The sequence below is a fragment of the Phodopus roborovskii genome, unplaced genomic scaffold (assembly GCF_943737965.1).
Source record: "Phodopus roborovskii unplaced genomic scaffold, PHOROB, whole genome shotgun sequence".
NCBI lineage: Eukaryota > Metazoa > Chordata > Mammalia > Rodentia > Cricetidae > Phodopus > Phodopus roborovskii.
In genome coordinates, this window is record NW_026126434.1 from 29672066 (window position 1) to 29697609 (window position 25544).

Here is a 25544-nt window from a genome sequence, read left to right on the forward strand (position 1 = left end):
GTGCTGGTTGCCACTGCCAAGAACCGAGGTTGGGTTCCCAGCACCTATGTGGCTGCTCCCAACCTTCTGTAACTCCAGTTCAGGAGTTCCAGTGCCCTCTACTGGCTCCAGGGTATACTGCATGCACACACATGCATACAGACAAAACACGAGGGCTTTGTTTAGTTTTTCATTTACTTATATTTTATGTTATGTGTACATGTAAAACTGAACAAAAACAACAACCAGACCTTTTTATTTAGACAGGTTTCACTATGTAGCCCTGGCTAGTCTTGAAAACAATATGAAGCCAAGGATGGTTTCAAAGTGCTCCCTTCAAAGTGTTCACATTTCCAAATGCTGGGATCACAGGCATATACCACAACGCTTGGGCTGGTGACATTACACATATGGCCTCTTTCACTGTCAGAAATGTCTAGAATGAGGTGTGGTGGTTCCGTAATCTCAACACTTAGGGGACAGAGACAGCAGGACTGAGTCTGAGGTCAGCCTGGGCTACATAGCCCATCTCAGAAGAGACAAGGCTGTACTGGTGCATGGCTGCCTCACACAGAGACACTGGGCTCTTTCCTCATCACCACACAGAAAGGTGTCAGGAGACAAGAAGCCATGGCCCGCTCCACTTTAGAACAATGTGTACCACACACTCTCCTAACTGCTCCCCCAGCCATGCTGCATAGGCCACGCCTTTGTCCCTGTTTTTTAATGAAGATACTTGGGCCAAGGCTGGGTGACTTGTGTGTGTGTGCACGAAGCTACTGAGACAGAGCTGGGCTCCAGCAGGCAACCAGGGGCAGAATCTGTATCTTTAACTACCAGCAGCTGCTGCCCTCCTTGTGTAAGACCCTCAGAATGAGAAGTCTTCCAGGTTCAGTCGATACCCCAAGAACTCAATGTCCAGTCCAGTTGCTGCAAAACGCAAGAGGCTTTAATGAACAGGAAACGTTTGCACAAATGGGCTCCTCCAGCACGCAGGCTAGGGAGAAGCCCCCTCCCCTGGGCCCAGGTGTTTTTAAAGGCAAACCCACTAGCTTAGGGAGGGGGTGGGACCCTCTGTCCATTGAGTATGTGACCCTTGGAGGCCAGATGGTCTGCTATTAGGGTCAGCAGACCTTAGGGCCTCAGGGTGTACTAATTAATCTTGTCTGGGCAAACCAGAGTTACAGCTATCTCTTTGTTTCCTAAGGACCCTATTTACCACCTGTTGACTCACAGGAAAGGAAGGGCAGAAAGGAGGGGCAGTGTGAATTCTTCTTATCTCAGGGCCTTGTGAGAGGAAGCTAGCAAATTCCAAGGAACAGATATTGGTTTCCAGGTTAGTCCATCATTAACATTACTTTTTAGGTCTTTCATTCCCCCCTTTTTCTCTTGTCAATAGTTCTAATCTTAGAACTATGGAAATTAAGAAGCAGCCTCCTCTTGGCTCCGGAGGCTCCTGTACTGCTATCTAAGCACCATAATCTGGACAGCACTCATAACAAAAGTAACAATTTTTCCAATAGTAAGCAACAAGAGAGAAATAAAAATGGGCAGTTGTAAGAGGCTGTCCCTGGGTCCTATAACCTGGAGTGGCATGGGGGTGGGTCCAGAGGAGGAGGACCGAGTCTCAAGGTTTCTGTGCGGTGACATCTAATGTAATCTGGATCTCCAACTTGGAAGTGATGTAAAACTTCCAAGACTCCCGCGGCGTAGGTCTCTCAGAGTTGCTTCCACATTCGCTGTCTCACCCACTCGAGCACCTTAAGCCTAGCAAACAGAGGCTTAAGACTTGGATGCAGCAACAACAAAATGACCAACTGAGCTGACTTAAAAGAAAGAAAAGAAAAAAAAAAAAAAAAAAGCCAGACAGTGGTGGCACATGCCTTTAATCCTAGCACTTAGGAGGCAGAGGCAGGAGTTCAAGGCCAACCTGGTCTACAGAGTGAGTTCCAGGACAGCCAGAAAAAAGGAAAATCACCATAGATATCTGTGGAAGCTCGGAAAGGGGAAAGGGGACCTGCTGGCCTTGGTAGGCCATAGGTCAGGAACATGAGACAGAAAAAGTCTGCTGAGTGCTCTTCCTTTCTCTTTGCCATTTAAGCCTCCTGTGCTTTAGGCACAGGTAGAATAAGGCTGCCTTTGGGGTCAGGGCCCACAGGTCACAGAACCAGTCAGGGAGAAGATAAATCCAAGTGATGGAGACAGTCTACCAACCAGGGCCTCCCTAGGAGGGAGCTGGGCAGACACAACTGATTCAGAAGTTATAGCCATATGAGATGGGTTTCCCTTAGGACCAGATCAAGGGCCCTGATAGGGGAACGATTGGGAACCTAGCAGAGTATCTGGGGAGTGACTATTCCAAAAAGGATGACAGAGCTCAAGGAGTTGTGTGAGAAGTCTCCTAGCTCCCCATCCCCAGCTTTACAGACAGACCCTATGGTTCATCTCCACGCCAAGATTTACCCAAAGCACAGGGAGTGCAGCATGAGAACCAAGGTGAGAATCCAGCTGTGCTACCCAAAGCTGGGTGAGCTGACGGCTGCCTGGTCCTTGTAGCAGAAGCCCAGGCTTAGCCTGGATCCCTGGCCTTGCCCCAGGAGATAGAAGGGGATGGGATGTCTGGGGCTGGGTCATAAAAGCAGCAGCATCTCTATGGGTGGCACAGGCTACAACTAAACCCTGCTCTGGTGACTGGTTTGGGGAAAATAAATGCAGATGTTAAAAGGCCCAATGTTCTGAAATACCCAGGAAGACCAGACCTCCTCTAAAGTCACCAGCTGATGGGGTGACCAGGAAGCCTGGTGGCTGTGAAGGTCCCTCCTGAGGTGTCTTTGCTTACCTCAGCACCCCCTCCCACATCTTCAAATACAAACTCCAGCAGGGACAAGTTTCAGAGTCCCAAAATGTGCTCTTTCCTGTCTCCAGCCTTTGTGTATTTCCCTTTCTTTGTTTCAAACTCCCCTTATCTTTATTCTCTTTGCTCAACTCCAACTTCCAAACACAGACTAGCCACCCAGCATGCTGGGGCACTCCTGTAATTTCAGGTGAGCCAAGGATCAGGAGTTCAAAGTCAGTGTTGGCTGTGTAAGACCTGTCTCAAAAAGTCAAAAATCATTTAGGGATATGGTTCAGTTGGTAAAGTGCTTGCCTGATATGTCTGACATCCTGGGTTCCATCCCTAGCATTATGAAATCCTTGGTGTCGTGATCTATGTTATGACTTCAGAACTCAACTGTGGAGGCTCCAGGTGTGAGGCCAGCCTAGAACACATGAGACCTTGTCTCAAAACAACCCACAGGAAATACCCCATGCTGCTCTGGTACTCTCCTCACTGGGTTAAGCCCCTCCATCTCACCTCTCCCAGGACACAGGAACTACCTAGTCTCATTTCGGGCTCCCCCCCCCCCCGTTATGAGCTCCCAGAATAAGTAGCTATGAGCCTGGTACCAATCACTAGGCAGAACAAGGAAGACAAGCCATGGATCCCTGTGGAATGATCCAATAACAGATTCATCTGACCTCTGTAAATTTCCATGGGTAGAATTCTAGGACATCCATAAATAACCAAAGGTGCCACCAAGGTTGGGGAAAGTTAGGCAGACAGGGTAGGGAGGGTTGGCCCCTGTGAGATGTGTTTCCCCTTGAGTGTTTCAGGAACTGCTGGGAGACTTTATCATTTATTAGAGAAATAGAAATTAATATTCTAGGTATTAACTCCAGAATACTTGTTACTACGAATTTGACTATATAGAGAATATAACTGGGTGTTTTGTATTCTCAAACGGGCCCCAGAGAAAGGAATTCCTTCTCACCTGGATGTCAGCAGTAAGAGCTGCAGCCTCAGGATCTCACACTACATAGCCTTAGTTTTTCCCTTTGATACAGTGCTGAGAAGCCCCTTTTAATCAGTTAACAGCACATATTGCAAGTTGCTTACCCCCTGAATGTTTTGCAGTCACATCCAGGGGAGAGACATGAGGTGCCTGCTTTTCTCAAGATCCTGCCTCCTTCCTGGCTCTCAGAGAGATGCAGGCCCTACTGTCAGAGAGTTGTCAAATGTGCCTGCAGGTACAAAAACTAGAAGTCTTGTGGGATAGGAGAGATCCCAGGGGAACCTTTAGAAGAAGGAACTTTTGGAGACTTTTAGGAAAGAACTTTAGAGAAATTTTAAGAACTTTTAGAGAGAAATCTTAGAACTTTGTTGTGAAGTTTCCATTCTTGAAGAATAAAGAGCCATGAGAGGAACAGGTATGTGTGCTGGCTTATTTCCCTCTCATCCTGACTCCTAGAAAAACCCTACCCACCTTCTGTATAGCCCCTAGCTGGACAGAGAGAGATTGAGGCTGGAACATGAATGCTCTCATTAAGAACAACACAGTCAACCTTCGGCCTATTTAAAATCAGTGACCTTCAGACCTAATGTTGCACAATGCCAGAAAGATTGCCTAATGCCACTGACAACAAGGTCAACGGGCTTGCAACAGGTTGACACAGTTCAGGCCAACAGACCCCACAACTCCAACCACAGGAGTATGTGGGCTAAAGACGAGAGGCGTCTCTAAGGGTGCAGTGACTGTGACACCTGGCGATAGGGTACTTGGGGCACTGGCTATTGGCCCTAAGATGGACTGAATCCTAGAGTTGCCTCAAGGAGGGTTCGGGCAGACCTTTACAGCCCAAGGCTCCCCAAGACTCTAAATCCAAGATCATACAAACCTGGCTAGGGCCCACAAAACCTGGGTGGGTGGAGGACTGCTCCACATATACAGACACACAGGGACACTTTGCTGTCAAAAGCTTTTATTTATGACTGACCCTTGGGCTGAGTTCAGGGGTCCAGAGTCCTGCACCCTCACACCTGGCACCCCTGACTGCTGTACTCCTGGATAAAGTCGTTGAGCTGTGCGCAGGCTGCCCGCTGGCGGGTGCTCCGGCACAGGCGCTCTGAGGGCATCTCCTCGATCCAGCTGTTGGAGTCCAGCAAGTACTGAGGGCTGCAGGTGACACAGGTGACACAGCAGGGGTCAGGATGGACATGGAAGGCACTTGTCTTTGGAAGGGCAGAGCTAGGTGCCTAGGATCTGTCCCCAAAAGAAGGTCACAGATATGAGGAGAGCAAAGGACGGCAGGGTAAGCTGACTCACTCTCCCTTGAGGTCACTGGTGGCCCCGTCCAGACCCATGATTAAGTATTCTTTGTTAGGCTCCAGGCGAAGGCGGCAAGAAGCCCGGACCAGGAAGTTGCGGGTCTGACCTACCGAAGCCTTGGCATCCTTGGCTGAGGAAATAGAAAGATAACATTGGAGAAGGGAGGGCAGGAGCCAGGGCAGGACCCTCTGTAGATCCTGCCATTTAACCCACTCCACTCCTGACAGAAGGAGTTGTGGCTCACTGTTTATGAGCAAGTCCAGGTTCCCAGAAACCAGGGCACAGGGAGGTGGGAGGATGGGGGATTTGCATTCAGACTTGGAATTTTCCCAATTCTAAGAGGCCCCACACCTAGACCTCAACCTCCATGACTCCTCAGCCCACCCGCCTCTCCTTCCTACTGAAATGCAGGACTTGGATGATCTTGGTCTCAAAGAGGCGGAAGGCAGCTCTGCCATCTTCTCGGAGAACTTTAACCTGGAAGCCTGAGAGGGGACAAAAAAAGGGAGGGAAGTCGGGGCAATACAAAGAGGCCATAGGTGGACTTGCGGGCAGAAAAGCAGGCAACCTAGACAGCCCAAGGTGCTGGTGCCAAATAGGATAGAGGCCCGGGGGAACTAACCATACTCCACACGGGGATAATAACAGGCAAACTTCATCCGGTAGCCATCTTTGTCCTGCTCCCCTCGTTCCAGCGAGCGTCGCTGTTTAGGGCACTTCCCTGAGGTCAAGTGTCAGATGAGACCTGCTGGGCCTCCCCAGCCATCTCCCAGCCCCACACAGGCCCCCTCTCACCCTCAGCACACTGGCAGACGTCTGCAGAGCACAAGGTGGACAGCAGCTTGCTCTTAGTCGGTGCAGCATAAAACACAGAGCACTTGTGATCTAGAGGAAAGCAGCGAGGAGTAAGGGCCTGTGCCTCTCCTCTCCATCTCAGCATCTTGTGGAGCCCGCACAGCACCTCACCCACCATGGTGCCCCTAATCAGGGCTCAGCCCCCATGATCTTGCATGCCAGAACATCCCGAGTGCTCACCGGGGCTGTAGTAGTCATACAGGACAGCACTGGCAGGCTGCACCAGACCCACAGCCACCTCCTGCAGGGCTCCAAAGCCCACACACTCCCGGGTGGTTGGGACCTGGCACCAGGATAGAAGGCTGCTCAAGGCCAGGCCACTGGCTACTTTCACCTGCCTTGCTTCTGCTTGGTTACCATGACCTTGTCTCCAGCATCCTTCATGTCCTGTCATCTTCCTCATCCTGACACTAGACTCTTAAAAACTAGCCCCCAAGGTCTCTGATGACCTCACTGCCAAGATGGTGGCCTTGTCCTGGTCTTCGCTGCCCGAGGCCCTCTGCTGAGAGTCACTACAGGCACACATTCCCCGTGAGACCCTCCATGATGCGGGTTGGCTTTTGAACCAACCCTGCCTCACCTGGCCACCTCTCCTTTCCCAGGAACACAGGCCTGGGCGAGCCCTCGCTTCCCCACCAGTATCTGTGGTGGCCTCCATCTCTCCCTTGAAGGCTGACGGTTGCCAAGCTGGACTCACAGCCCCATCCTTGCACTGGGGTGTGTCACGTGTGAGCTCTCCAAGGCTGCTACTGTCCAGCCTCCTCCCCACATCTTGCCCTCATCACCTCATCCTCACAACACAGAATCAAGAACCCAGTTCCTTCCTGTGGTACTTCCCCCCACTCACCGAGTCGAAGTACAGTAGGACATGGGGCCCGTCGGTCTCAAAGTGACTCACATAACGATCGGAGAGGGAAGTCAGCTGCAGGGAAGAGGGACAGTCGGGCCCTGGTCATTGCATGTGACTGGGCTCGACACCTGGGGTGCTACAGAGATGCAGTGGATAAGACAGAAGGGTAACTGTGGGTGGCTGACTGTACCTTCTCCAGGTCAGCCCTCAGGGCGTGGAATCCACTCAGAAGAGTGATGTCTGCAATTGCCATGCCGGACAACCCCTCCTTGCCATTGCGCCTGCAGGGAGGAGGGGGCAGCTGCACAGACCCCCTGTGCTACACATGGGGCACCGCCCAGCCTCTCCCTACTGCCCTGCCCCTCCAGGAAGCTCCCAGCACCCACCAGATGCACACGGTGTACTGGACTCTGGACTCCTGTTCCTCTGCCACCTTGGGAGCCTCCCTTCTGCGGCGGCTCCTACGGCCCTCAAACAGCTGTAGGGGCGTCACAGGCTTCGAGTTCGAGTGGGCACCAGGGTCATCTGAAGCTGGCATCTCATACTCATAGTCTTCGTAGTCTTCGTTGGCTTCCCCTGTGCAGGGCAGTCAGTGGTAAGGAGCTCCTGAGCCCATGTCAGCCCTGCAGGGGTCAGGACCACAGACCCCAGGGCTTACTGGTATACTCCACGTAGCCTGTGACTGTGACTTCCATCTGAAGGTCCTGACAGGTCGTGTTCTTCAAGTTCAGGACATTGTAGGTATGAAGGACCTGGCTCAGTCAGAGATGGGATGAGAACACAGGACACATGCGGCACAGACTTGAAGGGTCTCCTGGCAGAAGGCTCTAGAGCCCCCCAACCTCTCCCATCCCCAACCCCACCACAGCACTGGGGAAGGTGTAAGTGAAGTGAGGAGGCCAGGCCACCCAGAGAGCACAGCCTGCCAGGAGGGGCAGGAGGCCACAACAAAAAGCTCTGCAGTGCCTCCTGGTGGGCGCTCAGTGAAAACAAATGACAGGACAGGAATGAGGAGGTGGAGGTGATGAAGGGCAGAGCCCAGCTGTGTAAGTTGTGGGGTACGTGCTGGGGGGGGGGCGAGGCTGGCTTTTTTTTAAAGGGTCGCAAGTGGTTTAAGTGAAAGGTCCGAACTTTCCCCATTTTACAACTGGGCCTGAGTTTCAGTTTCCTAAAAGGACGAGGGAGACAGTACATACCAGGCCTGAGCCAGTCCCAGCAGTGACCAAAAAAGGACAATTCCTGTAATCTCCCTAAAACATACCTTGCTTTGCCTAAGTATATCCAAAACTGGTAAAACGACAACCACGGCCAATTAAAAAATGCACTAATGTAGCTACACCCTGCCTAACCAATTGTGTTTAAGATGCCCTAACTTCCCAGAACTCCTCTAGCTGAACTTAAAAGGGGCTTAGGTGCTCCTTTCAGGGTTGCCATTTTGTACAAGTGCTGCCCCTGCATGCTGGAATAAATGCTCTTTGTCTTTGCATGCTATTTGAGTCTGGGGCACTTCAGCAATTCTCAGACCCTACATGAGCTGGTCTCAAAAACATTATATAGCTTAAGAAGACCTTGAGCTAGTGATGCTCTTGAGTCCATGCCCCAAGCTCTGGGACTTCAGGCATATGCCACCATGCTGGAAATGGCACATTTTCCCAGGCTTTAAGTCTCACTGCCGTGCAGGACAGTAATCAGAGGGGCAGCATGAAGACACAGCGGGAGTTACCTGAGCCAGACCAGAGGGAGGCTGCCCATATCCCTTTAGAGAGGCACCCAGCCTGGTGCCAGGTGTGGCAGGCAGAAAGAAAAGGGGCATGGGGACCTGGGTCTGAGGTACTATGGACAAGGGACAGGCCCGGCTAAGGACCAGGACTGGCGAGTGAAGGAAACAGAGCAAAGATGGCAGCTCAGGAAAGAATCAAGGGACACAAAGCCAGAGATGGCTTCCTCCTCCCCAGCACTGAAGCTCTGCCCACAAGGTGTCCGTCAAGGCCCATTCCCCACCCCATGCCCTGCTGGCCTCACCTTCAAGGTGCCTTTGCTGTTTCCTCCCACCTTCACAGTGATCTTGCTGCCCAGGGGAAACTTCCAGGAGGGAGAGAAAAGCAGGTCAGGGGGCACAGGGGACAGATCCCTCAAGCAGCCCATCCCCTGTCTAAAAGCTTTTGCTGCAGTTTCTCTCTCTACCCTCTTAGACCAGTGGTTCTCAACATGTGGGTTGTGGCCCCCTTGGGGGTCGAACAACCCTTTCACAGGGATCACCTAAGACCATCGGAAACCATAGACAAGATATTTACATTAGGATTTATAACAGTAGCAAAATTACAGTTATGAAGCAGCAATGAAAATAATTATATGGTTGGAGGTCACCATAACACGAGGAACCGTATTTAAGGGCTGAAGCATTAGGAAGGCTGAGAACCACTGTCCTAGACCCTGGTGTGGGTTCTGCAGACACGCTAGGTTTTGGGTGAGGGAAGAAGAGCCCAGTGGTTTGATCACACAGTCAGGAGAAATTTGGTCCTTCCCACAACACCCTCAGGAGAGAGCCGGGCAGCACATGGGTGGTGTGTGTGTGTGTGTGTGTGTGTGTGTGTGTGTGTGTGTGTGTACATGTGCATGCTTCTGAGCTGGCCCAAACCCCACAGCAACCCTGTCAGGGAGGGAGTGGGTCACCTTCAGCTCCTCCTCCAGGCCCTTGACTTGGTGGTTGTTAAGTTGCAGCATGTGAGACTTCAATCCATTGCGGCCCAGGGAGCTGAGAGTCACATTGAGGACCTTCTCCTCCGTGGTGTGGGAAACAATCCAGTATGCAGACAGGGCATCCAGGGTGACCACTGTGTCCTAAAGAGATTAGGCTAGGAGTCAGGCACTTAATCTCAGAACTGCATACCCAAAGCCCTATAGCTGCCCCTACCTGGGTACTGCGGAATCCCCCTTTGAAGCTGCCCTGGTGGGTGAGCCAGGACGCAGCCTTGTCAGCCATTTCTCCCTTGCCCTCCCTGAGCAGCAGATGTAACAGGCCGTAGGCGGTGGTTTCAATCCACAGGGCTGGGGCCTGGGGCACAGGTTCTGATGGGCCACGATGGGCCGGTGTGGGGGACACAACATTGTTCTGGGAGCCAATGACTAAGCCCCAGTAGAGGTTTTCTGGAAAGGAAGGGAAATGCTTGTTGAACAGGGAAACTGCAGGTGGAGCTGAGCCACCAGGCTCTCTGGTGCCCCCTGCCAGCTACCCCTGCTTCTACTCCTCAGCCATGATAGCCTTCTTTCCAGGCATTTTCAGGGTCCCAGGAGCTCCACCAGGGTGCCTTCCCCCTCACCATCTGTTTCCTCAGCCATGGACATCAGGCTGTTGTGGGCAACGTTCCTCAGGTCCTCAGAGGCCTTGGTCAATGTCAGGGCATAGGCGGTGATGGCGGCTGCATGGGCACCCAGGAGCCCTGCACTTGCCTTCTGCCCCAAGAACTCGTTAGCCTTGGAGATGGAGGCTTCCTACAAGAAATCGGAGGTCTGAGCCTGTCCACCTGGGCTCCCAGAGTGAGGACAGCTGGGGCCATGAAGGACAGCTGTGCTGGCTTCCTTACCACTCTGTTCTTCAGCTGCTGGGCACTCCCATCCTGGAAGACAGCCAGCCCGTGGTGAAGGGCGATGACCACGAAGGCAGTGAGCGCCACAGTCTCATCATTCCCCACCAAACCCCCCTGGTAAGGAGAGAACGAGAGTGTCAGGCTGGAGTGGTGGGGGACCCAGTCTTCCTGTTGACATCCTCGGGGACCTCTTGCAGGCTCACACCTGCATGCCTCTGTGGATGACTGGACACGGGTCGTGGAATGAGCCGTCACCCAGCTGCTGTGATAGTAGCCAACCAGCTGTCTCCTGCAGCTTCTCTGGGGAGTCGCCCACCTGATCCTGGGCCAAACTCAGAATCTTCAGCACAAAGGCTGTGAGCCTAGAGGGGAGGAAAGGATGGCTGGAGACCTGGCCTGTGGTTTCTTACTCTCCAGCTGCCCTGAACACACTCCCCAGCCTCACCAGGTACTGCTGTCCCGGTGCAACCAAGCCCCAAAGGAGCCATCTTTCTTCCGAAACTGCTGGATTCGCATGTGGCCTGGGAAAGCAGAGGTGACCATGGAGGTGACATGCCCACTCTCCTGCTATCTGTGCTCCCAAAGACACCCCCAGCTTCCCTCTCTAGGCTCCCGACTGCCCATCTTGCCCTCCCCGGCTCTGACTCCTCCTCTCCCTGAACCCAGAACCTTTCTGGATCAGATCCACAGCGTGGTCCTTGGTCTCGGGGGGCAGCTTGCTCCATTGCTCTGTCTGGTCCAGGTAGTGGGAAGCAGTCAGCGTAGGGGCCAAATAGATCATGGTTTGTTCTGCACAGCCCTGGGGAAGCCTCAAGAGGGAGGCCACGCCTCCTGGGGACAAGGCGCCTTCAGAGCCCAAAGTATCCAAAGGTTCAGAGGCTATAGAGGAGGGAGAAGATGAGACCGAGGACCCAGCCTCAGAGGGCAACGCAGCACCCAACAGGCTTTGGGTACTTGCAGGTGCTCCTGGGAAAGGTGTGGACCATAAGCCCACCTGTAACCCTGACGAAGCTGCTGAAATCTCCATCGGGGATCATGTTCGGGTCAGAGCTGCCAGGAATTTCCAAAGTCCGGGCTCGGTTATCTAGGAAGATAGAGGAGCTGTGGTCAGCCCCTGGGCCCCATAACTCACCCTAGGGAACTGGTGGCTGGGGCAGGAGGCACTCACCCAGGGGGTTGAGTTCGTAGACCATCTCTTCTCTGTGGATGGCCCCTTCCTTCTGTCTCAATCAAAACTTAGAGTGAGGATTAGCCGCCCACCTGCCCCTCCCGGAGCAGACACCCTGGGACTTGGAGTGTAAACTTCATGGATGGCTCACTTTTCTACCATGCATAGAGTCCTAGGTTTAACTCCCAGTACCTCACAAATGAAATGACATAGAATGAACAACTTCAGAGACAGCTGGGTGTGACAAAGCATGCCTGTGATCCCAACAATTTGGAAGGCAAAGATGGGAGGGTTACTGAAAGTTCAAGGCCAGCTTGGGCTACGGAGTGAGTTTGAAGCAATCCTGGGCTACATACTAGCCTCTGTCTGAAAATAAGTAAATGAATAAATAATTTCAGAGTCAGAGTTGAGTTGCAAGTGTAGTAGTAAGGTTGCCTATGCACTAGCTTTGGGTGCTGAGCCCTGACCTGGTCAACAGAAGCTAAAGGACAGACTTGGCAGCGCAGGAGACCTAGATTTTGAGGTAGTCACTTACTTCAATTTGCAGAATCTTAGACACAGCATCTCCCACATCAAAAAGCCCTCGAGCCACCACTTTCATGGACACAGCAGCAGCAGCCGTGGGTACCACAGAGAAGGCAACAGGCCTGGCAGAGCCTGCAGGCACCAACACCTGCTGGGCCAGCCCTCCACCACCAGCCAGGCACAGCCCTTCCACTGGGGACACATGAACACTCACCTGGGGACAGGAAAACAGGGATGGTCAGAGGCCTAATCCAGTCAAGACCACTGCCTGCCCCATCTCTGGCTGCACGCTCCTCCCCCACCCCCCCTCCCCACCCCCTTCCCTGAGCACTCAGGCTCCCTCCCATAGGGTCTCACAGTCAGGTCAGTATTCAGATAGTTGTACAGAACAGGCCGTAATTCAAACTGCTCAAACCGTCGGACAGAGGTGGGCAGGCGCAGGTGCATGTGGAATTCTCGGAACACTCGAACACGGATTGGTGTGGCTACACACAGGCCTGTGCATGGGAATATGCGGCAGGGGCAGAGATGGATAGACACAAAGACCTCAAGCCACAGGAGAAAGGGTATGAAAAAGTCTTCACTCTGTCCTCAGCTTTGACCTGCTCCACATATGTGTGAAGATCTTCCCAGATCCATGGGCTCCACCCCCATGCTGGAAGCAAAGGACTAAGCTGGGAAGAGAGAGAAAGCCTGGGGTCTGGGCAGGGCTACCTCACCTTTGCTCTTGGACAGGCTCACACCATGAATCTCCCATGTGGTCAGAGAGTCGGGAAGCCACTGCGTCAGCCTGTGGTAGAAGCTGTGTCACCCCACGGGACTGCCTCCAGACCCAGCCAGCCCAGAGGCAAGATGAGGCACCCCAGGCCCTCACAGTTTGAATCGGTCCACATGCTCCACTTTCCAGAGCCAGTTCTCTGGGAAGAAGCTACGCACAAGGATGCTATCTTCATCTAGCAGATCTTCTTCCTGCAGCACCTCCTGGGCTGGGGGTGGAGAGGGGCAGGGGTGAGAAGGGAAAGTTTTGCCTTCTCAGCCCCCCACTACCTGCTCCCCAGCTTCACCTGGCTGGCTGCTTGCTCACCTCGGGCAAGCCCTGCCTGGTTCCTGGTGTGGTTCTTGCGCAGTTCCTCTGCAAACAGGCAACAGGACAAGAAGGGCTCCCGGCAAGCCTGCTGCCGCACACGGGCTGCCCGCTGTTCACAGCTGCGAGCCATGGGCAACCTTGTCAGCCCATCTTGGCAGCAGCGTCTGGCCTCTGGGGAAGCATACTGGCCCACTGGTGGGCCAGGAGAGGCTGGGCAGGTGCGAAGGACCCGAACCTCAGCCCCACCTCCCTGGAGAACAGTCAGCCCTTGGCTTCCCAGCCCTCAATACCACAAGTGCATGGCTCCCAGTGTTCCGTGGGCTCCCACAACTCACACTTCTCACTGACAGCTTTCTGGAAGTTCACATTTCTCTTTTGTCGGCTTTTCTTCTCCTTGGGACAGCTCAGGCCTGGTAGAGAGCAAGAGGGCAGCCAAGCCATGAGGAGCTGAGCCGCCCTCCTTCCCTACCCCCGCCCTGCCTTTTCGCCCCTGGATGTCCTCCCCAAGCCTTTCCTCCCTCATCAGCTCCCACTTACTCCACTCTTACCCTCCCTGATTTGACTTAGTTGTTCTCCATCAGAAAAAGCCAGACCAGCAGCCTGGAACACCTGGAGGGCATTGTCCCCGCCTCCGGGACCACAGCCAAGATTGTAGCTGTTCATTACTTCAAAGACCTAGCAGGATAAGGCAAGAGATGCTGGGAGACATGAGTGGCTGAGGCGCAGGATCTGTTGCTCCGCTGTGGGCATTAGGGCAGGGCTCAAACAATGCTGAGGGATGTGGAGTAGGGAACCAGAGACCAAGGTCAAGAGGGGAAGTGCCAGGATCCTGTGGGGACTGAGTGACTGGGAAACTAAGCCCCAAAGCTTAGGCTCAGAGGAAATGGAGAGGGCTTGACAAACCTTGCTCATGTCGAGGGGCTTGTGAGACCTGCCACCCACAGCATACAGAGCTGTGTCCACAGCTCCCAGTGCCACCAGGGCTTGAGAGTCCGTTTGAATTTGGAGTTTCATGCTGTCCCCAATCCGATACTCCTTAGTGCCATCCACATTCAATTCCAGCTGGCAGAAATGGTAAGTAAAGGGCAGTCAGTGGTGGGGGTGGGCTAGAGACACAGAGTAGAGGTTAAAAGTGTGTGTCATTCAAGCACGAGGACTGGAATCTGAACTGCCAGAAACCAGGCAGGCATGAGGGCATACCAGTAATTCCAGCCTTGAAAGGCCAAGACAGAGCACAGTGGTTAGCAAGACGAGTGGGCACTAGGCTTCATTGAGAGAAACTACCTCAATGGATAAGGCAGAAGAGAGCAATCCAACACGATTCCCAGCCCTCCTCAAGCTCACACATTCATGTGCATGTACACCCATGCAATATACAAAATATGCATACGCGCATGCCCACCACACACACAGACACAACAGACATATATACACACACGCTTGGACACACATGCATGCACACGCACGTGCACATACACACATATACACATGCACACACACACACCACCACCACCACCTTTCCAGCCCCAATCACCTTGCCCTCACAGTCCCCAGGCTGGACATTGATGAGCAGGGAGTTGGCCACTAGGTGTCCTTGATGAAAGTAGTAGGCCACAACATAGAAGGAAGGTACCAGATGATGGTCCACCAACACAGAGATGGAGGTCAGAGTCCTCCTAGGCTCCCGATTCATGGCCACGATCTGGCCCCGGGAGAGGACCTAAGCCAAAGAGGAGTAAGTGGTTTCCTGAACCTGTGCCTAGCTCTGCAGAGGCCTTTGCCCTTCAGCCAACACTCCTATACCCTGAGTCCCACACACCATGTAGTAGTAATGAGAGAAGGTAGGCCTTTGGATGCCCACAGTTCGCAGGTTCAGGATGAGAGTGTCCCCCACACGAGGGGGTCGATGGTCCAGCGGCTCAATGGACAGAAAGCCAGAGCTTCGTGGAGGTGGGGCTTGCACGGTGAGCCTGGCTGTGGCTGGATAGGGGGAGCCTGCAGACACCTGGAGAGAAGGGCAGGGAAGGACAGGGCTTATGCCAAGGATCCAGATATACCAGCCCTCCTCCCAAACTCAGTCAGAAGCACTCAGAAAACAACTCGTGGACCCTCCATTCCCCACTCCCATCTCCAGGGCTCAGAGAAGCACCTACTGAGAGCCGAAGTTCTGTGGTGGCTGGTGGGATGTGGATGGAAATGCTGACTTGGCCAATCCCGTTGGTGTTCTGTTGAAAGTTGAGGACTTTCGAGTCAGAGCCAGGAGACAATGTGGCAGAAACTTTGACAGGAACGTCAGAGGCTATGGAGCCTGCCATTTCTCGCACCACAGCCTAGAGGAATATCGGTAAAAAAAGGCATCAAGACTGTGCAACCCACACCCTCTCCCCTCCAGTCCTGTCCTTCCAAGAGGAACCTGCAGCAGGAAGGGGGCTCCAGGCACAAGATGCTGTTTGGTGTTGCTGAGGTCCAAGGAGAAGGGAGATGACACAAAGCGCCAGGATGTGAGTTCCGCCTCCTCCATCTCCCCCCCTGTAAGACAAAGGGCAGGGAGGTGGAACCCAGAAAAAGAGAGGCAAGAGTCAAAGAGTCAGGAAATGTTTCTAGCATCACTTCATCTTCATGGATGTATATAGCAAGTCTATCGGGTGGTGTGTGAACAGATGAGTGGTGCAAGATGATTAAGTAAAAGGAGACAGGGAAATAGACAGGACCAGAGAGACAGTCTTGGGGTCTTCCTTGTTTGTGTGCCTGAGATGAGATGGTCAATATCAGGGATGAAGAGCTAGGTGGATGGTGTAGTTTGCATCTTAAATGTCCCCTCGGTGTCCTCAAGGGCAAGGGGTTGAGGTGACAGTGGAGGAAAGCCATCCACCTGGAGATTCGATGACAGCTGCTGCAGCATAGAGGCGCAGCCCCTCCAGGTCTCTGATCCCCATGTTGACTTTATCCAGGGCAGCCTGGAACTTGTCCTTTGGGATGGAAACTTGACACTGGCCTTCTACCAACTAAAAGAAAGAAAATGGGATACAAGTGGGGACTCCCCTCTTCTGCTCAGTGCCCTCCTTCACCACGTTCCTACCTTGGTCTGGGTCTCCAGGCCCCGAAGAAAAGTCCTCTCGCCATGCTCATTCATGAGTGCGAAGCGTGTGTATGCCACACCCTGGACGGGCTTCCCGTAGACATACCTGTCATCACAGGGAGATTGGAAGAGAGCTGAGAGCTGGGGAAATAACTCAGCAGGCAGGGTATTTACCACACAAGCACAAAGACCTCGTTCAGCACCCCAGAATCCATGCAAAATGCCAAGTGTGGCAGCATCCACTCGTAATTCCAGCAGGGGGATTCTCGGGCTGCCTGACCAGCCAGCCAGTCAGCCTAGCCCAATTAAGTGAGTTCCATGCCAATGAGAGACTGCCTCCAAGGAGAGAAACAGAATTCCTAAGGATGCCCCCTGAGGTTGTTCCCTGGCCTCCACAAACATGTTCACACATGCCCCTGCACACATAGACACACACATGCACTCAAGAGAAAGAGGCAGATGGATCTCTGTGAGTTCAAGGCCAGTCTGATTGACATAGTGAGTATACAGCAAGGGTAAAAATCTATCTCAAAACCAAAAAAAAAAAAGAAGAAGAAGAAAAGGAAGGAAGAATGAACCAAGGGTGGGTGGACAGAAGCTTTTGAAAGGTGAGTCATGGGTGCAGGACTAGATGACAGTGGTTACCTGGCCTGGATGTCTAGTTGTATTTCATCCAGGTGGCTGGGCACTGTCAGGATATATGGCTTCCATGGGGTGATCCTCACTTCAAAGTTGGGAAGAACTGAATAGGGTAAAGAGTGAGCGAGCGGGCCAGGTACTAGAGAAAGAGTCCTCCACCGCTCCCTCCCTCAGGGCTGCCCTGCCTCATCCTTGTCTCCACCCCTAGCTTCAGCACTTACCATATTTCTTCACTTCAAAGTGGGTGCTGCTATTGGACTGCAGACTGTCTGAGAACCTCGCTGAGATCTTCCAGGTCCCTGGCCTGAGAATGAGCAAGGGAGAGAGCTGGGCTACCCGCCCACAGACAGCCCATGGCCTGAGTCCTCCAGAAGAGGCGGGGGGCGGGGGGGGGAGTGCACAGGGTCAGAGCATCTGGAATGTGACCCTGTGAATCGGAGGTGGGCATGCCAAGGCAATCAGGACTTGGGGTAGTGTAGATAGGGGTGCCCTGAGGAGAGGGAGCTCACTCTGAGATGTCTGGGATCATGAAGTCATCTTGGAAGATGGACGTGGGAGCAAATACTTCCTTCTTCCGTACACGAAGGCCATCAGAGTTCTACAAGGGGAGTCAGTGTGGTCAGGAGGGAAATCATATCAGTGTACAGGGTCAGGAAGGTCAGAGGTCAGGCACTCACCTCCACTGTGACTGTGAGGGTGTCAGTGGATGGGCGCATCTTGTGATCCAGTGCAAAGACCCGGTAACGAACTAAGAGTGGAGGATGAGAGATAAAGTCCCTGGGCAAAGGCACAGGGGACAAGTGCAGGGAGACAATGGGGACTTAAACCACTGCTGTCCGTGGAGTCATAGAGGACACCAAACACTCTCTGAGCAGCCTGGGAGAGAGGCAAAGCAGAGGCCCTGAGGCCAGAGGCTCACCCCGCTGGCCAGGGTTATAAATTGGCTGATCAGTCTGCACAAAGATGTGTCCACGGCGAGAAGAGAAGAGTAGGTTGACTCCTTGAGTATCTGTAGCTTTGGACATTATGTTCTTTAGCCACGGAGACTGAACCATCAGCTGGACGTGGGGAGCTCTACGCAGATTAAAGAGGCCACAGTCCCTCACATCTCCCAATGGAACCTGTCAGGAGCGGCAGGGGAGACTGTCTAAGAAGAAAGGGACACAGAATCCAAGACAGGGACACCGAGACCACTGGGCTGGAAAAGAGGAGGAAGTCAGAGAGAAAGATAGTGCTTGAGAAGCAAAAGAAAGGCCAGCCATGATGGCGTGTGGCAGTAACCCCAACACTTGGAGGCCAGAGGAAGTCTGCTGAGCATTTATAGGCAACCTAGGCTATACCATGAAACCCTGTGACCAAAAGTAAACATAAAAGACAACTGAGGAACCAGGTAACTCTCAGCACTCAGGAGGTTGAGGCAGGAGAACTGCCATGAGTTCAAAGCCAGCCTGTTGCATAACAAGCTCCTGTTTGTTAACTAAACAGGCAACAGGAAGGCCTGAGATACAGCAGGGGTGTGGGCACTGGTTACCTCGAGGTTGAGAAGAACAAAATCATTTCCTGAACTGAGGACAAAATCCATCTTTGGGGAGCAAGAGCCGCCGTTCGGGTTTCTCAGGTGCACAGATCCTTTTACTTGCTGTCCTGGAGGGGCATCCTGGAGCTGCAACCCCACTGACAGAGGGACCCCCAAATTAACCACCGAGGGGGAAAACAGGAGCAGCCTGGAAGGACAGCGAGGATGCTTCAGCCTCAGCCTCACCCACCACCCCACTCTCCCTCACCCTGTCCCACCCAAGCCAGGACCTGGGCTTCTGCAGGGACAAGGCAAAGACGCTGAACACCCAGAGCAGTCCCCAGAGGAGCCGCATAGCTGCAGAGTCCAGAGGAGGTCAGACCTGTCTGGTCTGATGTCTGCTCCCTTCTGGTCAACCTAGGGTTGGGACAATTTGACTCTGAACCTTGCTCCTCCCCTCACCCAGATGAGCCGGGAAACCACGTGATGGCCAAGAAACGCAACTGGCCCTAGGCCCAGTGCTGGGGAAGCAGCCCAAACATCAGGGTCTCTGAAGAAATCTTGGCCCCGAAATGAAATCTTGTGCTTGTTTATTCCCAGTACCAGGCACCTCCCTTAACTGCGTGTGTGTGTATGTGTACATTTGTACAGCTCCAACATGGCACATGGACAGGGCAGTTGAAGTTCCTAACTAAACAAGAATGGCTTCAGAAACCCTTGCCTCTTACATTCAAGACAGACTCAACTACAGTCTTCTGCTTGGGATAGGCTCTAACAGAAAGCCTGTGGTTCAGAAGATGGGGCACACCCTTACCCCCACAGGGAAAATGGCCTGAGTAAGCCTTGCTCTCTCTCTCTGAACTATCTAGACACCTGCACACATATCACACAAAACAAAGGACACCGACTGCATAGGCACAAGTGTTTTATTTAGTGATTTCAACCTGACACAAAGGGCAGAGTTTTCTGCTCCCTTCACCAGCATCCCCAGCGATCCTGCCTTCCTAGCCCCTCGGCATGGCTCCTGGCTCCGCACCCACAGAAGCGCAGAGCTGCAGCGCACACAGCCCAGCTCAGGTTGGAGGCTCAGCTTGCAGCAGCAGGGCCTGGCACCCATCCTGGTGACCCCCTCAGCCGTCCAGGGGCAGCGCTTCCAGGAACTTCACTCAGGGAGTGGAAGAGTCCAAGAGTCGACTCCTCACGTATCTGGCAGGCGAAGGAGAGTTCCAGAACTGGTGGAGATGCTGTGTCAGAGAGAGAGAAAACTGGAGCCAGCTGCCTAGAGCTGAGCACAAGGCGCTCCCAAGTCCCAGGAAAGATGAGAGCAAGCAGGCTTCACCAGGGAACAAAGTGTGATCCCAGGGATACCCAACCTTGGGTCATGGAATTTTCCTGAGATTCAGGGCGAGACTCACCAGTCCACTAGCTGGGCTCCAATGAGGTCATGCACATGGTAGGCAAGGCCGAGCCGCACTGCCGAAGGAGGCCTGCGGCCCAGGAGCTCCGACAGGAGAAGCTCCCGGTACTTGGCCTTCCGCACCATGCTGAGCACGGCCTGGCGCCCTAGAGGAGAGGTGGCCCAGGAAAAGGAAGAGGTGAGTTAGACATGGAGACCTAACGTCACCCAAAGGGTGTCCCCGAGGTCCTGAGGACTTGTCTGTAGGCACCACACCTTTAACAAAACACTTGATGAATCTCCCAGCTCCAGGCACAGCCAGCCACCAGCTCCCAGCATCTCGGACAGTGAGGACTCCAGCATTCACCAGGTGCCTGCAGGTTGTAGGAAGCCAGGACGATGCAGTCAGAGATCAGAGAACCGCACCCCAACCCCAACTGTTGATGTGTGGACACTGCGTGCCCAGAAACAGAGGCAACCCAAGGCAGGAGCCACTTACCCTACTGGCTCCACCACCTGCCTGAGTGTCCCTCTGCATTTTCTTCCCTGTAACCTCAGAGCGAGAGAGTCTGTGTGTGTGTGTGTGTGTGTGTGTGTGTGTGTGTGTGTGTGTGTGTGTATGTGTGTGTGTGTACACAGATACACAAGCACTCACAAGCATACAGAGACCACAGGTTTACATCAAGTAATAACATGACGTGTATGGGTTTTTTGACTACATGTATGTCTGTATACAACACGCATGCAGTGTCTGTGGAGGCCAGAAGAGGGTATTGGATCCCTGAGACTGGAGTTACAGACAGTTGTGAGCCATTTTGTGGTTGCTGGGAATCGAACTTAGGACCTCTGGGAGAGCAGCCAGTGCTCTTAACCACTGAGCCATCTCTCCAACCCTGCTCCTCCTTTTATTTTTTATTTTATTTATTTATTTATTTTAGAGACAGGGTCTCTCTATGTAGCCCTGATCATCCTAGAACTCACTATGCTGACCAGGCTAGCATCAAACTCAGAGATTCACCTGCCTCTGCCCACTAAATGCTGGGATTAGGGGCATGTGCCACCATGCCTGGCTTGACCTTGTTTTTGAGCTAGGGTCTCTCACTGAACCTGGGGCTCACTGGTTTGGCTAAACTTTGCTGTAGGGATCCCTTTCAGCACTGGGATCACAGACACCTGCTGCACTCAGCCTGTGGGTGCTGGGGACTAGAACTCACTTGGTCCTTGTGCTTTCATAGCAGGCATGTCACCAAGCCAGCCAGCTCCCCAATCCCTGTGGTGACTGTTTGTTGACAGGACAGCTTCCTTAGGAGGCTTCCCTGACCACAGGCTCCAATGTGCCTGAGGAGTGAGGGTCAGCTCAGAGCCAGCCATAACCTATGACCTCTCCCCACTCAGCCCCTGCCACTTCCCAGGGGAGGTCATGTCACACACAGGGAGTTTGAGAGCAGAAGGCCAGACTTAGGCATAGCATCCCGAAACCCTTCTTCACCGAGACCTTGGTTAGAACTTGTCCCTGTTCTTTGTAGGGGACCCTACAGTGTGATCTTTAAGGACACTGCAGCCTCTACCATTCTGATGTTCTAGTTAAGTACCATTAAGCACAGCTCCTGCTAGGCCTCCCGTCTCCTGACTCTTGCAGGGTGGAGTTCACTTCACCAACCAAAGACAAGCTCACTGAGAAGGAAAGAGCTGCAGGGAGAAGGGATGGGGATGCCAGACCCATGCCTGACCTATCGACCCCACAATGGCTCACGTGATCTCCTGGTCCCTGAAGCCGTAAGTCTGTGTCATCTGGTCCTGCTGGAAACTAAGGTCCCCACAGGCTGGGAGCACCGAGGCCAGGAACTTCTGCACTGCCCCAGCACACGGTCGGCCGTCACAGGCCTTGAGGACCTGGAAGCAAAGTTGATGTCTGTGACCTGCGTGGCCCCACCTCCACGTGGTTCTCTACCACTTCATCCCCAGGACAGCAATCTCCTCCCGAGTCCTCTCTCCTGTGGGTCCTTCTACTTCTCAAACCCTTTTCCCTGCTCCCCCTTCCTGTCTGCTCCATCCTTTCTTCCCTCCCTCCCTCGTCCATCTCACTATTTATCAGAGCTCTGGGCCCTGTTTGAGATGTGTGCTAGGAGTAACTAGGGATAATGTTCCTTTTGTTGTTTCTATGCCCAGCTCCCCTGCCCGCCCCCTGCCCCCTGCCCCCCCCCCACATACTCTGGTCCTGTAGTCTTCAGTGAAGACAATTCCATGGGCATCCAAGTCAAAGCCTAGTTGGATGATCTTAATCTCTCCACGCTCTTGAAGCTCCTTCTGTCTCCACAGATATGAGAGTGGAAAGAAAGACAGGGTAAGACAAGGGGGGGGGGGTCGTGCAGTGGTGGTTGTGTTGAGATTAGCACATCTACCATGAAGGGAGATACTCAGGTGAACCATCAAACAGCCTTTCCAACTACCTCTCACATGTCAGCCTTATAAGCTGTCAAAAAACCAATATAAACATTTTCTAAGACCAGACCCTTACTAGTCACTATGTTAAACAGTGATGAAGGTGTAGGGCACACCTTTAATCCAAGCACTTGGGAGGCAGAGGCAGGCAGATCTCTGTGAGTTCAAGTCAGCCTGGTCTACAGAGCAAAGTTCCAGGCCAACCAGAGCTACAAAGTGAGACCTTGACTCAAAGCAACAAAAAAATGTTTGCTTAAACATTAAGAAATTCACAAGATCATAGGAATTAGCAGACAGATACATGAAAGTGAAAACAGATTTAGAGAGAAGGAAACACCCAGGGGGCATTTGTTGATCTGAGCAAATGTGCCCAGCACAAGGCCAAAAACACGGGAAGCACGGCACACGGGAAGCAAAGCTCAGAAGACATATAACCACAGGGTTATCAAAAGGACCATCAAAAGTATCCTGGAGGAACTTGTCTTCTTAAAATATAGAGAGTGAGTATATTCACGATGCTTTAGGCTGTTTGTTTTGGTTTGCTTTTTGAAACATGGTTTCTTTGTTACCCACCTGGGATAGATCTGAACCACAACACTTGGCTGATATACCATTTATTAGGCATTTTAGAAAGAACTAAAAGAGAGGTGTTTTAAGGTCCTCAGACACAAGTAATGATAAATGGAGACAACAATGCTCATTCTCTTAACCTGGTTGTTACACACTATAAGAACATGTGAAACCACCATGCCACACCCTAGCAAGGCATACAACTATGTTTAGTTCAAAAGACATTATATTTAAAATTAAAACAAAAAACAATTATGCCGCTAATGCTGAGATGTAAAAAGCCAGGATGAAAAACTGGTAGAAAATGATAAAAAAAAAAAAAAAAAAAAAAAAAAAACACATAGAAGGCTTAGGGCTTCGGAACCTGTCAACCTGAGTCCAGTCCAGTTGAAGAGAGAACTCAACCCCACAAGTTATCCTCTGACTTCCCCACATGCACTGTGACACACACACACACACACAAAACCACACAAATACACAATAAATAAATAGATAATTTGGAAATAGACTCACCTGCCTCTGCCTCCACAGCACTGGCATTAAAGACATATATGCCACTATACATGGCCAAAAATAATACTAAAATTTTTAAAAATCTTTTTTTAAAGGTAAAGGTTTAAACACATCCTAGCTATGGGGTCACACGCCTTTAATCCCAGCACCCGAGAGGCAGGTGGATCTCTGTGAGTTCAAGGATAACCTAGTGTACATAGTGAGTTCCAGGCCTTCTGACCCTGCATAGTGAGACCCTGTCTCAAAAACAAAGCAAAATAAAAAGTTCCAGAAAAGAATTTAAAACTGAGAATTGAAGTCACTGAAGGAAGACTTTGGTGCATATGTGGGTGCAGTACTACAGCTAAAGGGAACTATTAATCTGTAGTGGGGACACTGAGGGGGTAAGATTATTGCAGCTCCTGCAGAGCACCAAGGGATCTAGCACCCTCTCCTGACCTCTAAGGGTGCACACACATGCGTGTGCGCATGCACACACAGGCACACACACACACACACACACACACACACACACAGACACACAGTAAAAAAATAAAAATAAAAGAACCAATAACAAATCAAAAAAAATCACAGGAGTATATGAATCATCCTCATAAATTCACGGAACAAAGGAATAAATAATCAGTGATGAAACAGTATTTCAGTTATAACCTCAGCTGGAGAGATTAATAATTGAATGATACTTTTGTCAAATACACATATATAACATTTAGCAAAACAGGCCATGCATTGGGTCATTGTATTCTTGTGTATATTCTCTGGCCACAAAGTTACATAAGCCAGAGAGACGGTAAGTCTGGGGTGTGTGGCACAGCTCTTACTGACCTGGACAAAGAGAGTTACAAATGAGGTAAGGAAGACGTTTCTAACAGGTCACTGATGAAAATACAATTTGAAAGCTTAGATGAAACTCATAATTCATCAAAAAATACGTTTGTTTCACAAGAATGAACAAACTAGAATAGGCTCATAACAACGACAAACAACGTGGAATAATCTCAAAAATATCCGGCTAATTCAACGGAAATCAGGTAAATGAGGTGTTGGAGTCTGTTCTTCAGATTGCTGAAGCTAAGTAATTAATCTCATTCTGCCTCATGACTTTTACTTGTGTTCAAGGGGCCTAAACGATGTACAGGTATCACAGCCAACTGTCAGTACATGTTCCTACCACCACCAACTCGGCCAACCACTTGGCGCTTGCCTCCTATTCAACCCACTCACCACCGGCCCATCACTTGGAAAACCTGGGAGTTAACACTAGAGCCATCTCGGACCCACTCTCCTACTTGGGCGTCCACTAGTGGCCTCGGGCACACCTGTCAGTGGAAACAGCCAGCACCGAGAGGCTTTGTGTGCGCATCTGCCCTGGCCTGACGCCTGCTTAAGGGTTGGTGGCCGACTGAGGATCTGAGTGACGTGGGGGGCGGAGGAGGGGCACCGTGCGCGCCCAGGAGGCCGCGGGCCGGGAGGGGCCGCAGAAGGTCCCCCGGGCGCTCCTCACCAGCTGCAGGTCGGCCACCGTCCTGTCCGGCAGGAGACTGTACACTTGGCTCCTCAGCGCGATGGGCGGCAGCGCGTCCTCGAACAGCCCCCGGGGGAACAGCTGCACGAGCTCCTCGACCGCCTGGCGTGCGGACCCTACCGGATGGCGCGGGGTCAGGGCCGTGTGAGGCCCGGAGAGGCCGCCCCGTCCCTCGGCGAGCCCGCGTCCGGGTCGCCATGGTTACCTACCCTGGGTCCTCCTCCTCCTCCTCCAAGGGTCGGTACCCTCGGGCCCTCCGCGCCCGGATTGCCGTGGTTACCTGCTCCAGCCCTCAAAGGATCCGCTTTCGCGGGCCCCGGCGCCCGCCGCCGCTTCACTCCAAAGGCCTCACACGCTAGGAGCTGTCTCTTGCGATTCATAGCCCGGAATCTCACGGTTCCGGGATAGGAGACAGGCTCTTCCGGCGCACAATAATGACGATAGACCGCGCGGGCGGGGTGGGCCAGAGCCAGCCTCACTTCCGACGCGCGCGCCGCTGCCGATTGGCTGCTGTCAGAGCGCTCGCTTAGGGAGCGCCCGGGCGCGGGCGTCCACCTGTGACTGGACTGGAGGTGCAGACCAGCCGCGCCATCTCACCCTCCCGCCTGGATGGCGGTGATGGCGTCATCAGAAGCGGCCGCTGCACTCCTGCATCCTTCTCTGGCT

The 25544-nt window shown here is 52.6% G+C and overlaps 2 protein-coding genes across 2 annotated transcripts; both read right to left on the minus strand.

Moving 5' to 3' along the window:
* Window positions 1-4762: 4762 nt before the first annotated feature.
* Window positions 4763-18878, minus strand: C4a (complement C4A (Rodgers blood group)). Its single transcript, XM_051187292.1, has 41 exons — window positions 18723-18878; window positions 18448-18640; window positions 17836-18037; window positions 17594-17664; window positions 17426-17514; window positions 17138-17220; window positions 16923-17019; window positions 16278-16383; window positions 16071-16203; window positions 15612-15727; window positions 15352-15528; window positions 15018-15203; window positions 14733-14918; window positions 14102-14260; window positions 13747-13873; window positions 13534-13608; window positions 13196-13390; window positions 12986-13097; window positions 12831-12901; window positions 12469-12608; window positions 12122-12325; window positions 11587-11638; window positions 11413-11502; window positions 11088-11297; window positions 10864-10939; window positions 10624-10780; window positions 10416-10532; window positions 10152-10323; window positions 9746-9978; window positions 9505-9672; window positions 8854-8913; window positions 7490-7583; window positions 7218-7407; window positions 7022-7112; window positions 6829-6903; window positions 6162-6264; window positions 5922-6011; window positions 5749-5847; window positions 5528-5611; window positions 5124-5256; window positions 4763-4973 (listed from the first exon to the last, which is right to left on the minus strand). Exons 1-41 carry the CDS (start codon window positions 18785-18787, stop codon window positions 4832-4834), a joined length of 5223 nt encoding a protein of 1740 aa, XP_051043249.1. The 5' UTR covers window positions 18788-18878; the 3' UTR covers window positions 4763-4831.
* Window positions 18879-19344: 466 nt separating this feature from the next.
* Window positions 19345-25314, minus strand: Stk19 (serine/threonine kinase 19). The gene is made up of 7 exons (XM_051187293.1): window positions 25159-25314; window positions 24858-24994; window positions 22040-22135; window positions 21582-21721; window positions 20105-20202; window positions 19848-19995; window positions 19345-19676 (listed from the first exon to the last, which is right to left on the minus strand). The coding sequence occupies exons 1-7, from the start codon at window positions 25256-25258 to the stop codon at window positions 19631-19633; spliced, it is 765 nt and encodes a 254-aa protein (XP_051043250.1). The 5' UTR covers window positions 25259-25314; the 3' UTR covers window positions 19345-19630.
* Window positions 25315-25544: the final 230 nt, after the last annotated feature.